The sequence below is a fragment of the Vicugna pacos genome, chromosome 1 (assembly GCF_048564905.1).
Source record: "Vicugna pacos chromosome 1, VicPac4, whole genome shotgun sequence".
Classification (NCBI taxonomy): Eukaryota; Metazoa; Chordata; class Mammalia; order Artiodactyla; family Camelidae; genus Vicugna; species Vicugna pacos.
The window spans coordinates 58424392-58439399 of record NC_132987.1 but is presented as its reverse complement, the minus strand read 5'-3'; the positions used below and the strand labels follow the sequence as shown (position 1 = coordinate 58439399).

Here is a 15008-nt window from a genome sequence, read left to right as displayed (position 1 = left end):
TGATGGGGAAGTGGAGGTGACCCTCGGAAAGGAAGGAAGCCAACTGAGTGTTTATCAAGCGAGTTACCACAGTGGGTACCTGGAGCATAATCCATAAGGGAACTTGGGGTGACAGTGAAGAACATACTTCAGAGTTGTCCCAATCAAGGTCAAGGAAATCAACATAACTATTTTTCAAATCTCTTTCACTGGTCAAAGGCTGCTTCAGGAGTTCTCTTAGATATGTTTTAAAGCCATCTGCCAAATCTGTCATCGGCAATATAGCCTTCACCAAGTTGGACCTAAACAAGCATCCTCCATCTTATTCTGTGTCTGGCTACACAGAACGCTGTACCCCAGATGGCTGGGTATGGATCAATATCATGTGTATAATACTCCACAGATAATAAGCAGTTGTTCATTGTCATCAGCCTGAAATACTGGGAAGAACAATGGATGAGGGAGAAAATAAAGGAATCAGGACTCACCCATTGTCATGACATTCACGAGGAGTGCATCACAGATTGAATTTAGGCATTCTGAATCTTAGTGATGGGTTCTTACCATTATAGAACCCAGCCTCTTTAATGATTTTATCCCTCACTACTTGACTCACTGATGGTTACATGGTTGGTGATAAATAGGTACTTGTGAATTAACTGTGAGGTTTTTTTTTTTTCCGAAAGAGGATGTGCTCCTAGATACCACTGTCAAATTCTTGTCTTAAATTCTCCCTTCCCAGAGGAAATATCTGTTCAAGGGATGTAAGGGGTGCCTGATGGAGATGTCTCACACCAAAGCTATGTAAGGAGCTGAATCTCAGCAGTTAACAAAATTGATTGTTTCTACATCCTTCATTTTCCAGGGAGTCTTCTCCTCTCAACTGACACTTCTTAGCAAAGCTCCCAGGAGTGGCAATAAATCTGAGCTCATCCTGTAATAGTACTTAATGGACTTATGAGCAGCTGAGCCGAAAAGTCATACCCAGGCAGGAGTTACAAATTATACAAGTCAGGATAAAAGCGTCATAAATATTGACTGCACCTAATGGTTTGTGTCAGAGGAAGAAATCTCATTATGATAATGGCATCTCCTCCCTAAAGCGCTGCTCTTTGCTGAGCTTCTCTAGGTGTGTTAATGTTGTCAAGAATTTAGTTAATAAAACAGATTTGTTCAATATCTAACTTCATCCATTACTTAATGCATTGATAACCTAGATGATTTCTCACAGTAAAATCATGATAAAGATTGTGGTGAGAAATGAAAGGAAATTTGTGGATGGCAAAGTAGCATCACGAGTCAACCAGGACCAAGCACCATGGGGTATGTGAAGCCAAGGATTTTGAATGACTTTGCTTTCCAGTCAAATCTTCAGTCTACCAGCTAGAATGAGACACATTCTTTTGCTGGTTTGACTAAAGCTTATATACATTCTTAAATCTGTTTAGCCACTCAAAAAAAAACTTCCTGGAATCCACTAAAATGAAAGGCGATGGCTCAGTCAAGGAGAGGAAGGTGACATACTGTGGGTGAGCAGTAAACAGAGTATACTATAAATGAAAGAAAAGGAAGTAATAACTAGAATGCACACACAAAAATAGATTTTTCCTCAAAAAAGGGTAGCCATTTTTAAGTGAAACAAAGCAGTGATGTGCTCATAATTTAAATCAATGAGCTTTTGGGAAGCTACGTGTGGATCTATTATTGTGTTAGGTACTACGTTGGGTGTGAAAATGTATGACAAGAACCTTGAATTACCTTTTTAAGATGATTTTGCATGCTGCAAAAAGCCTATGAGAAGGCATTCAGCAGAATATTGCCACAGAATGTTTAAGAGGAAAGGATTTCAGATATAATTCAGCATCTTACATGAGGAGAGTGGAGCCCAGAGCTTAGAAGTCCCAATGCAACATGGTAGAGCAAAAGATATTAATTTTCCTCCTAAGATAAGTGACCAAAGAACATTTAACCTGGCTGGACAACAATGTGAATATTTCTTTACTACATTTTATGATGAATAATGTTTTCTTAAAATTAGTTTTCTTTGTAAATAGAGATCATTTGAATGAAGATAATGAATGGTAGAATAATTATTCATTTTAACCAACATTGATATCACAAACTACGTGGCATGCACTATGCTTAATTTCTTGTGTCTCATGTTTTCTCATTTAATTCCCACCACGCACTGAAAGATATCTATTACAATGAGAAATAAGGAATTACTATCCTTGTCTTGAAGAAACTCAGATTTAGAGGGAGACTCAGACACTGACTTAACCAGTAACAAATACAATGCAACAAGTGCAGTAACATATAGAGTTATTTTATACTATAAGTATATAAAAGAAGAAGCAATTTATTTTGCCCTAAGGAGACCTTGGAAATCTTGATTGGAAAATATTATCTTGGACCTCCGAATTTTAAAAAAACGGGTTCCCCAGTAGGTTAAATGGAGGATAAGGATCTTCTAGACAATGGGAACTTTATGAACAAAAGCATGAGCTCTCGAAAGTATTCTCCAGTCTCCACTGTACAGTGAGGCAACCTGTAAACCAACTCTCAGAGTAAGAGAAAGGAAAAAGCTGAAATCCGAGTCAGAGAAGAGCAACCAGGACTCCCAAGATTAGTTCCTAACCAGAGTCAAGTCAGGACAATGGCCAGACGCAGATGTATGACTCCATGCGTCAGACACACAAAGGACAAAACTTTTAGTTTAATCCATGGTCCAAAGCCAAAAGTGGAGATTGGAGAGACTCTCAGACAAAAATACTTTTTGCTCCTGACCTCCTGGAGAAAGAGGCTTGATTCCAGCCCTGTGGGACCTGCAGGATGCCTGCCAGTTTCCTTTTCCGACATCACTTGGCTCCCAGTACTGTTCTTCTTCACAGATAATGGCATTCTTTCTCAAGCATAGCAAGCATCATTGTAGTTTATTGCCTGGTCTATATCCACATTAAGGTGTTAATGTATTATTAGCTAATTTGCCTATGAATTCAAAGACATGTTTGGTTCCCCTTCACCAGCTAATTCTTCACTTAGAAGGAAAAAATGAACATATGCCAGTCTCTGCCTTTTCTTTTCCTCCTTTTCTCTGGGCACTGAGTTTCTGAATCCGGAACCTCAGCCCTGCCGAGTTTTGGAGACCCCTGTCCTCCCACTCTCCCTGAGACAGCCCTATTCCACGTCCGGAGCAGCCAGGAAACTTCTTCTCTCTAGCAGATGGGGTTTCAATTAGTCACACTAATGGAAGGCACCCAAGCACACAGAGAATTACAAATGGACTCATATTCTACTTATTTATTCAATTTTTAATTATTAGATATTCTGTGGGAGACCATCGTGGGCCAGGACTTCTTCTGGTGGCTGGGGATATAGTTAGAAACAAGGCAAACATAAACCTTACAGGCATATTGGATCTTACAGTGCAATGGAGACAGACAATGCACAAAAATGTATGTAAGCAATTCATTTAGAGTTAAGATATAAGCTATCCAGAAAGATACAGCACAGTGAGAGGTTATGACAGAAGGGCCCACTCAGTCTGGAAAAATCAGAGATTTTGTTGAGGAAGTGACAATTTTAACTGAGGCTTAAAAGGGAACATGCGTGTGTGTGTGCACGCCTGCACGCAATTGGGGAGAGGAGAGCGTGCTTCTCTGCAGGTACAAAGTCCTTGTGGCAGACAGTAATGACATATTTGAAGAACTGAAAGAAGATCATTGTGGCTGAACTGCGGCGAGGGAGAGATGGGTCTGGACAAGACTGAAGATGGAGGTAGAGGCAGATAATGCAGGGCTTTATAGACCATATTACGACTTTTGATCTTTACCCTAAGTGTAATGGAAGAGAATCAAAAGATTTTAAGTAAGAGTATTACAGACTGGTATTTGCAGTTTCAAAAGGTTACTCTAAAAGCTTTTTGGAAAATTGCTTGAACGGGATGAAAGTGGGTGTGAGGAGAGTTGGCGATAAAGGTACTTCAGTAACATAGGTTTGAGATAATAGCTTCTTAGTCTAGGATGGTGGCAAGAAAGAAGTGGAAAGATTTGAAAGATACTTAGGAAATTTAGAGAGAAATTTGCAGTTGGCTAGAAAAGATGGACGGTAAGGGGGAAGAAGGGATTTCTTGAATGAATAACTTGGTAAATGACCCTACTTCCTCAGGTAGGAAACATTGGGAGACAAGTGAAACATTAGAGTAAAAATGAATGTTCACTGTTGGATGTGGTTGAGGAGCTTATAAGAAGTCCAGGTATGGTAGTTAAGAGAGGTGAAGTGAGAGGTAGAAACTTTGGAGTCACTGGTATGTAGATAGTGATTAAAGTCATGCATTTCCCAGAACAGACTGAAGCATGATAAGAAAAGAGAATCTAAAATCAAACCCAGAGAAAGTTCATCTTTTAAAGGTCAGAGGAGGAGGAAATGGTAAAAGAAACTGATGAAGAATGACTAGCAAAGTAGGAGAACACCAGGGAGTTTTTTAAGAAAAAAGGGTGTGGTCAACCAAGGAGGTTCTGAAAAGATATCCAGGAAAAGGAGGAACTAAGTGTTCATTGCATTTTGCAGCAATGAGATTATTGGAAAGGACCATTTCAGTGTCGTTGGAAAGGAGACGGTGAAAGCCAGGTTTAAGTAGACTGAAGCAACTATATAGGAAAGAACTGGAGGCAGGAAATGATTTCAGGAAGTTTGGCCTTGGTGGGATGGAGAAACTAGGGACAGTAGGGGAGAGACTACGTGAGTAATCTCATGAAGTTTATTTATTGTCTTAAAATGGGAAAGAAAAAAGGTTTGATTAAATGATAGTGACATATGGAGGTCCTGATACTTGGTAGGAGGATAGACCGTCTTTACAACTTCATCTGCGTGATAGCTGAAGGAAGAAGGTGAATTTAGAGACATTTTTCATAACTCAGGACCCCTGTTGGCTGAGGAGTCTATGCTTTAAAATAAAGCCCAAACCATTTTCTTGACGGTTTCTTCCTCTGTTCTCAATTCTAAGAGTCTGGTTTCCTGCCGCTTAGAACATTTTTAGGATTAGAGAATCTTTTTTTCTTATACAGACACTGTTTATTTAATTTTGTATCCTCTAACAGAGCCTGGATTTTGAACCCAGTTTTTCTTCTCTTTCTGTTCCCATAGATTTGTGTTTCATATAACTTCTTGCTCAGAGATTTCATCTGCATTATAATTCTGAACGATGTTCCATTTTGCATCACGTACAACAAGTGGAGAACCATATATTTGATCCTTGACTTTAAACCTCTAGTCTGACCAGAATCTAAGCCCCTACTTAATTTCTACTCAGGTACTTACTATGCTCTCAATCATTATCAGAAATGTTACTTGAAAGCAGACTAAATTCCCACATTACATTGTGTCCATGCCCAAAAATTCCTGCTGCCATGCCCATCCATTGGAGTAAAGCCCCTTCAGGATGTCAATTCTTGTTGGTGCTCAACAGTAAGTGTATACATTATCATTACCATTACTCTGCCCTGGGTTCTGCCAGAGAGGTCTCTGTATCTCTTGGCTCTTCTTTATAAATAAGTGACAAATATCTTAGGGTTTCATTTCTAGATTTAAAACATACATAATCAAATTCCAAATTACTGCTAATCTTACAGAAATAAGAAGGCACATAAAGGAACACTATGAAAAATTTTTATTTCTTACAGAAATAAAAAGGCACATAAAGGAACACTATGAAACACTAAAATGGTTGGTTTTCTAGGTTACCAACCATTAGATAACCTAGATGAAACAGACACATTCCAAGAAAAACACAAACTGCTAAAACCAAATCAAGACATATCATAGACCTATAATAAACAATGAGATTGAATTAATATTTCAAAAAAAATTCCCATGAAGGAAAGTCCAGGATGAGATGACTTCACTGTTGAATTCTACCAATTATTTAAAGAAGAAAGAACACCAATCCTTAGAAACTCTTTAAAAATGAAAAGAGGAGAGAAGGCTTCTCAGTTAATTCCATGATGCTAGTGTTATCTGATACCCAAACTACACAATGACATAACAAGAAAAGAAAACTACATAACAATATCTCTTATAAATATAGGTGTAAAGAATCTCAGTAAAATACTAGCAAACTGAATCTAGCAGCATATTCATAAGAAAAATACACTATGACCAAATGGAATTTATTCCAAGAATACAAAGTTTATTTAACATACAAAAAACTGATCAGTGGAATACACCACATTAGCAGAATAAAGAATAAAACCACATGACTGTCTTAATAAATGAGAAACAACATCTGACAAAATCCAACACTTGTATAATAAAAGCACTCAACAAACTAGGAGTTGAAGGGAATTTCCTCAGTCTGGTAAAGGGCATCTACAAAAAATCCAAAACTAATATTGTCCTTAAAGGTGAAATTTTGAAAACTTTTCCACACAAGATCGAGGAACAAGGTAAGTAGATCTACTCTTAACCATTTCTGTTCAATATTGTACTGAAGGTTACAGCCAGACAATCAGTAGGAAAAAGAAACAAAAGTCACCTAGATTTTAAGGAAGGAGTAAAAGTATATTTGTGGATGGCATGATCTTCGAAATGGAAACTCTGAAGAAATCAGCAAAAACAAAGAAAAATGTTAGAGCTCATAAATGAGGTCAGCAAGTTTGGAAGAAACAAGATCATTATACAGAATTAATTGTTTTTTGTACTGCAGCAATGAACAATGCAAATATTAAGAAAATAATTCCATTTTTATGACATCAGAAAGATAAACTATTCAGAACAAAATTGGGCAAAATTAGTGTAAGACTTGTTCGTTGAAAACTACAAAACAGCTTTAAAAGTAATTGAAGACCTAAATAGTTAAAAAGATACCCTGTGTGAATGGATTGAAAGATGTAATATTTTTTAAGATGGTGATATTTCCCAAACTGATCTACAAATTCAAGGCAATTCCTATTAAAATCCGGTTGTCCTTTTTTCATAGAATTTGACAAGTTAATCCTAAAATTTATATAGAAATACAAGAGATCTGGAAAAAGAAGGACGAAACTGGAAGTCTCAGACTTCCTAATTTCAAAACTTACTACAAATCTACATTCATTGAGACAACGTGGTACTGGCATAAGGATAAACAAATTGATCAATGAAATAGGACTAAGAATCCAGAAATAAAACCATACATCTATTGTCAATTGATTTAGACAAGATGCTGAGACCATTCAACGGAGAAAAGAATGATCTTTTCAACGGATGCTGCTGGGCCAACCAGATGTCTGCCTGCAAAAGAAGAAAGCTGGACCCTTTCCTCACATTATATGCAAATATTAATGCAAAATGGGACAGACGCCTACACTTAAGAGCTAAAACTATAAAACTCCAAAAAAAACCCCCAAAACAAAAAACCCATAGGCATAAAATCTGCATGATTTTGGATTAAGCAATAGTTTCTTAGATATAATACTAAAAACACAAAAGGACAAAAGAAAAAATAGATAAGTTGGGGACTTTATCCAAATAAAAACCTTTATGCTTCGAAGGACACTACTGAGAAAGTGAAAAGACAATCAACAGAATATAAAATATGTTTGCAAATTATACATCTGGTAAGGGACTAGTATCCCGAATTCTAAGAAGTCTTATAACTTAATAATAAAATAACAACCCAATCTAAAAAATTGCCAAAGTATTTGAATAGACATTTCTACTTTATTTCGACAAATAAAGGCCATTCAGAGCTCTTAAGAGAAATCCAGGTCCTGGTTTGCCAGAACGCCCGAGCCTCTGCCTTTCCTTCTTCCCTCTGCCGGCTGTTTTCACTCTCTTATTTAACTTTTTGTTAGGAATTTTACCAAGAACTAACAGGGTCAGGGAGAGGTCCAAACGAAATGGTTCCATTTTCCTACTTACTGGGAAAAAAAAGCCCAAGAGCTTTATAGAGTCAGAAAGTAACTATTCAAATGTGTTTGAGTCACCACACGGGCTGTATCTGCTCTTTTGGTGTCACTCATTATGAGAAATTGTTCGGGTATATATGAATCTTAGAGCTTTCTGTAAATTATAACTTGACAACGTCTTTATTGAAAACATAGAAATGCTATTGACATGCTACAATTGAAATACAGACTAAGTGATCAAAAAAATTGCTCTTGAAAATGCAAAGTGTAAGTTTCTTAAAATCAGGGTCTCTGTTATTGGAACAATTGATCATTTTTCATTCCTGTTTTTCCCGTTAAGGGTGTGGCTTTGCAGTTGGATAGAGCTAGTTTTCCTTTGCTGGAAAAGGTGAAATATTACAACAATTTTATAATTATTGAGGGACTGTGATAGGAATTAAGGAGATACTAAATGTGGAGTGTTTAGAACATGGTCTGGTATGGGATGATTGCTCCCTGAATGACAACAATAACCTTGCTCTGTATTACTACTGTGTATACTAATGGCTACAGAAACAAATATTTTAATTTCATTTATCTGGTCAATACAATCAGTAGTGAAAATTTGTTTTTATTTCAACAATTAATTTGGTTATACACTCATGAGAGAAATTTAGCAAAATAATTTAGTTATCAAGGAGAGAGGGATGAAAGATTTAATGAAAGGTCTTTGTAAGCTTTTTTCCAAAGTGGATGGATGGATATGAATAAGGAATCTATTTTTCATCACTTTGCTGACATCAAATAAAATACCACAGAAGAGAAGATTCAGAAGATTGTATCAGATTTCCTGAAACAAGCATTTGTGAAACCATACATATATATACATAATTTTGTTTAAAAATGAGTCACCTTATCAGAGAAGGCAGATCAATTATTTCGCCCCTTTTAAGAAAGCAACCCCTCACACTCAGTTCACATTTAGAATAAGGCAAGGTATTATTTTAGTGAAAAATAATAATGCCACCTGATTCTGTTAATGCATTAGTAGTTACTAGAAATCAACAGAAATTGAAAAAAAAAGAAAACTAAAAAAAAAAAAGACTAAAGCAAACAAACTAAAATATTTAATAAATGTGTTGAGATTGGTATTAACAACATTTACCAAACACTGAATGCTGAATATTTTGCATAAACTCAACGTTTAGTCCTAACTATAGGAAACATAATTTTCAGTATATGAGCCTAATATGTTTGATAAATTTAATGTTAATTTCTATCATGTTTTTATAGTACTGTAAATGTTAATTTTAATTCCAATTTCCAATTGTTCATTGCTGTATCACAGAAATATGTTTTTCAAAGTACTGATTTGTATTGTGTAATACTCTAAACACTTACTTGTTCTATCTGCTTTTTATGAATTCTTTATGTTTTTCATATTCATGATCAAGTCATAATAAAAGCAAAAAAAAAAAAAAAAAAAAAAGAAAGCAACCCCCATGAGAATTGGGGTTCCTTGCTCTTATAACAAAATTTTAAAAAATCTGAACAATCTTATTTACATATATAATCTTTTTTTTTTAAATTAAGGAACCATGAGCTGAACATAATACTGGCTCATATTTAACTTTCTCATTTCATCTGGTAATTTATTCTTGGGTCTTCATTTTGAATTATTAGATTTACTGTCAGTATATTTTATATATGATTGATCAGATTTTTATCTGTATATTACATACATGATCTTTACTTTTTTCTTTAATGTTTAACTTGCAATTATACTATTTTTAATCATATTTGTATATTGTTTGTCCATCAAATGATCTTGATACCAATTTTCCATGTTGGTATAGTTGTTAAAAAATAGAGTTTAAAAAGCTAACCTAAATAATTCATTGAATAAATTATGATAGGTAGCAACAAGGTGTATGAATGACAGAAGCATGATAAACTTTCAAAATCAAGTTTCAAAGACAGTGTTTATTCTTGAATTTTTAGACTCATGATAAAACAATTCATTGAATAAATTATGATAGGTAGCAACAAGGTGTATGAATGACAGAAGCATGATAAACTTTCAAAATCAAGTTTCAAAGACAGTGTTTATTCTTGAATTTTTAGACTCATGATAAAACAGACACATAAAGGATTGCAATTATTCTTTTCACTTATTTTGCCTTGTAACTAGATATAATGCTGGAGAGCATTACCCCATTTGCTTTTAAATTACCAAACAGTTCACTCACACAACATTGTAAATGAGTTATTCTTCAATAAAAAAATGTTACCAGACATTTCAGTTATTCTTTATTCACACATCAACTACGTTTTCACTTATTTTTCCTTTAAATCATTCTGATTCTTGCAGATAGGATAGAAATGACTTTAGCAATAACTGCTTTCAAAGTATCTACTATTTAATAGTGGAGGCGGACACACTGTAATGAAAAGAAGAGTGGGTTTTGAGCTATGATAGATTTATAAACAAAGTGTTGTGGCAGTGCAAAGGAGGCAAAAAATCAAAGTTATAATTATAAGGAAAAAAGAGAGAGATTCAAAAGAGTAAACAGAGCTGGTGGCATTTGATCAGAGGCTGTGGACTGAGTAGGTGAAATGGTGGTGGAACTGATGCAGGAAGAGCGGATGTGGGGCCTGAGGAGGGCCCGTGTCCCAGGCTTCAGTTGAGTCCCTGGGACGTGCCCCACCAAGTGTGGGTCCTTGGCTTTGTGCAGGGAAGAATTCAAGAGCGAGGCACAGTTGAGTAAAGGTGGATTTATTTAGAGATACATCAAAAGGCAAGAGAAGGGCCATGAGCTGTGGGGGTTGGGTGCTCAGATTAAAGTAAAAGTAGGTACACACTCCATAGACAGACTGTGGGCCATCTCAGAAGACAGAGAGAGAGGGGTCGGCCACAAGGCTCTGTGTTGCCAGTTTTTATGGGCTCAGTGGCTTCATATTCTAATAAGTGGAAGGACCAGTCTAACTAGCCCGGGGAAGGGGCTGGGATTCCCAGGAAGATGGCCATTTCCCACTCTTTGACCTTTTGTGGCTAGCCTTGGGATTGTCATGGTGCCTGTGGGCATGTTATTCACAATGTTAATATATTATATTATAATGAAGCTCAAGGAAGTTAAATCTCCCACCATCTTGAGCCTCAAGGCCTACTGGGGGTTGAATCTTTTGCCATTCTGGTGTTAATTGCTGTGTTGTTCCTTGAATGGCTGTGCCCTGCCCTCTTCCTGTCTCAGAATGAAGGGTCCAGGCAGATAGAAGTGTGTCAGCAAAGCCCTGGAGTGAAGGGAGTGCAGGGTATGTTCAGGAATTGGAAGTCTGCGGTGGCTTTTACATGTAGTGGAAAATGACTCTGTGAAGAAAAAACAAGCCTGAATATCAAACTAAGCAGTTTAGACTTTATTCAGAAAATGTATTAAAGCAGTAGGTTAGTGAAAAGTTTGATCATTCCGCGTCCTTAACATTGCCATGTGCTGCAGTTTATGCCTGTGGAACTGAGTCAGTTTTAGAGCTAATGCCTCGTAAGTCTCTTGGGAGAAGGAGTAGTGGCCAAGGCCAAAGGTCATTCTTGTATCTTCAGAGCCATAAAATTGGAATTGTAGATATACTAAAAGACTTCGACTTAAAAATAAAACCACCACAATTAAAGCAAGTATTAAAGAGAGTAATTGGTGGGACATTTGCCAACTTTGAATTAATTAGATTCAGTCTTAATTTTTAAGAGTGCTGGCTGCAGCAAAATGAAACCATCCTTCTCCAATAGAGTGAGACTTTAATGTTCCCATTATGATTCATTTTCATTTGAGGTCTTCCCAGCTCAAATCTATTTGGTAGGTTAAAAATGAAGTGATGGTTGCAAATAACATAACTATCAAGAAGACCACATCTGGCTGTAAATTAGCCAAATGAAAAGTATTGTTCCCTTTTCATTGTTATGACAATCTAACCCGCAGGGTTCTACAGTCCCAGCTTTTGCTTTATGCTGTGCATGTGTCTCAGTGCACAGGCATGTCTGCTTTTAGTGAAATGGGCAGGTATGAGAAGTATTGATCGGGTTCTTCTGTCATTAACTGAGTAGCAAACCTGTCACTTCTCCAAGTAGTGAATCATGTTGACAGGGTGCATTACATTTTATAAGTTGCATTTTTTTTTCCCCTTCGTCCAGATCATTTGTAGTTGAAGCACACTTGCCGCCTTTTAAAAGTGATTTCTGCAGCATTCCAGAGCCATTGAAATATTCGTCTCGATCTGGATAGTCAGTTTCTCCACTAGTGCAGAAGAAGAATTTTAACATGAACAAGATCCTCTCAACCATCATTTGTTTTGGACTCCTGACTTCGTTATCTGTAACGATCTTTTTAGAATCCGTGCAGGGACTGCCATATTTTATCCAAGGTATGTACATACGACTCTAAAATCCTACATGTGGGGTAAATAACCTGTATCTTCCTGTCTGCATTGCTTTGACTTTTCTACCATTGTGACAATAATGTTTTAAACATCAATATAATTAATCAGCACAGAACTCTACAGTAGTTACTGTTTAAAATTAAACATAATCGGTGATGTTGTTCTCAAGTAAACTAATTTTAACCAAAATTATACTAAGTTTGTTTCAACTACACTTTTTTTTTTTCTAATCATGGGGCACAGCTTTCTTATTTCTAGTCCATGACCAAAGATGGGAATGTATAAACAGTAATACAGTGCTGTGCATATTTCAAAAGTACATCTTAGGGAAAGAAAAATGAGATTTTCAGTAAGTTAGTTTTTAAAGGAGAGTGGCTCAGAGAAGAGCACAGCAAGATAGAAACTTGTGCTTGCAGAGATTTGGGGGGAGAAATGCATGGGGAAATTTATATAGTATTTTTAGGAGGATGATGCTAATGCCAACATTATGCATTGACTGTATTTATCAAATTTCTAACATATTATGTTAAGTAAAATAATTTAGCTTATGACATCTACAGATATGATAAAGGTAGAGAAAATAATTTTTTGCTCTTACAATATTGTAACTTGTATTGATCTTTAACATGTTCAATACATTCTGTCATGGAAACAGCTGTTAATCTGGGAATCAGTCGAGCTAGATTTATTAGGCAAACAACCTCACCTCATTGAAACTTTTATGTATTTCTTTACATTTTAAAATCAGTAACTTAAAAATAACACTCTTTAATATCCCTTCCAGTTTGAAATTCTGAGGTTATCTACCATTTAACTGACCTCTTTGTCAGGAAGAGGGTGATAGCCTTTTATTTTTGTCTTAGGGGAACCAAGACAGAATGTAATAAATTTTGTTTACGTGACACTGGGTTGAGAAAAGGGATCAAGTTTCTCTTTTCGGATCTAATTCAACTTTACTAGACCATGTTGCCTCAAATGTGGTTTTAAAAGTCAGTGAAAACTAGAGCAGTTCTTTTGGCAGTGGAAATAAAATTCCATAAACCCTTATTATCTATTTATGGGGATTTTCCCTATGAAAAACAAATTGTCTCAGAGACCTAAATACAAGCCTGGGAATGAGATTCTGGATTTTACCCACGGCACTCACATTTTGTCCTTGGCCAGCCAAAATCATTGTACTTGGTAGGCCTTCATTGTTTTTCCTGTAAACTAATGGGATTTTCAGTGTTCTTAACACTGTAAATGTGTGAGGAAACCTCTGGCCATTCATTGAAGACTTTGCAAAATTAGGGTATTAGTGATGACTGTAACTTCTGATGTCATGTGTGTTGACTGAAATAAATGCATAACCTAAAAGCTGAGGGTTATGTTTTATTCGGTGAACAATTCTGAGGACTCTGCCCAGGATGACAGCCTTTCAGATGGCTCTGAGGGACTGCTACGAAGAGGTAGGGGAGGAGCTAGGATATATAGGAGCTTTACAACAAAGACCAGGTAGTTGGAACATTAAAAGATTGCTTGTTGACTAAAGAAAACCGGACACCTCAAGTTAAACAATTTAGCGTTTTTCTATGTATGGGAGGAAGCAAACATGTGGGCTCATTGAATTCATTCCTTTGGCAAGCACCTAGCTCTCTAGGGCCAGTATCCTATCCTTTCTTATTCCGAGTCCCCTCAGAGGGCACCATTGTGAGTGGCTGCAGAGGCTGGTCTGCAGGCTTGTCTTCACTGGGGGATGGCAGCAGCCGCTGATGACTTGATGGCTTTAGCATTCTTTGTTTACTGATAAGGCTTGCAGTATTTTTTGTTCACATGTGTATATGAAAAACAGAAAAATCCAGCTCAAACATTTTGCTAGATTACAGCTGAGTAACACTTCTGACCCCAGAACATCACCCAGTGAAATGCATGTGTCACTGGCAACATACAGGAACGTTTTCTCTCTGGGCCCCTCTTTGATCTCAGTTCATTAGCTGTAAATGGAGAAGAGGAGTTACTGGTAAGATTATTTTCTAATCTAAATTGTCCGTGATTAGACAGCCTCTCTCCATGCACATTTTTCAAAGCAACTAAGTGTTTGACTTATTTCAGTCTTTTAACACATTGTTTACAAATAAAGCATTTGTCTATTGACAGACTAATAAGATGAGGTTGCCATTCTTCTCTCTGTGTGAGACACTATCCAAGACTAGAGGCACAATCTGCCATATTTCATTCAGTCGGGGTCTCAGAAAAGCATGCCTCAGTGGATGGACCATGAAACTGGGCAAACTGCCTACCGCAAAAGGTGGAGAATTAAATAGCATGACCAGAAAGACCATAGAAATTTAATTTTTTGGATATATTATCATTTTGGGGGAGTGGTTTCCAGATTTTTTTTCTGGCAAAATTTTCTCTATCTCCAGTAAAAAAAACTTCACATTTGAATGACAAGCAAGGAGACGACTTATGTCTTTTAAGGGTCACCATCCCAAGTATTAATGAATCAGTTTTTTTTCAGTCTGCAAAAGCAGTCACTCCCTCATGTCTGAATAACTTTGCCATCACTATGATAAAAGTTTGATCTTTTTTAGGCCACCTAACAAAGTTCATTTTGTTTGTAACACACGAGTTATTATTTTAATTGCTTTATTTGTTAATAGATATCTTGTTGCATCTTCATGTTTTATAGCTTGAATAAAGTCTTTTTTCCTGATCCTACTCTGGAATGAAAATATCTAAGAAAATTTGGATGATTTT

General features: G+C 36.4%; 1 protein-coding gene across 3 annotated transcripts in view; it reads left to right on the top strand.

Annotated features, from left to right (window-relative positions):
• The window catches only part of UTS2B (urotensin 2B), a 40754-nt gene that overhangs the window by 16298 nt on the left and 9448 nt on the right, over positions 1-15008 (top strand). For all 3 annotated transcript variants that reach the window (XM_072962792.1, XM_072962800.1, XM_072962796.1), the window contains exon 4: positions 12025-12254. In XM_072962792.1, coding sequence (XP_072818893.1) covers positions 12152-12254 — 103 coding nt within the window. In that variant the 5' untranslated portion in view covers positions 12025-12151. The remainder of the gene's footprint in view (positions 1-12024; positions 12255-15008) is intronic.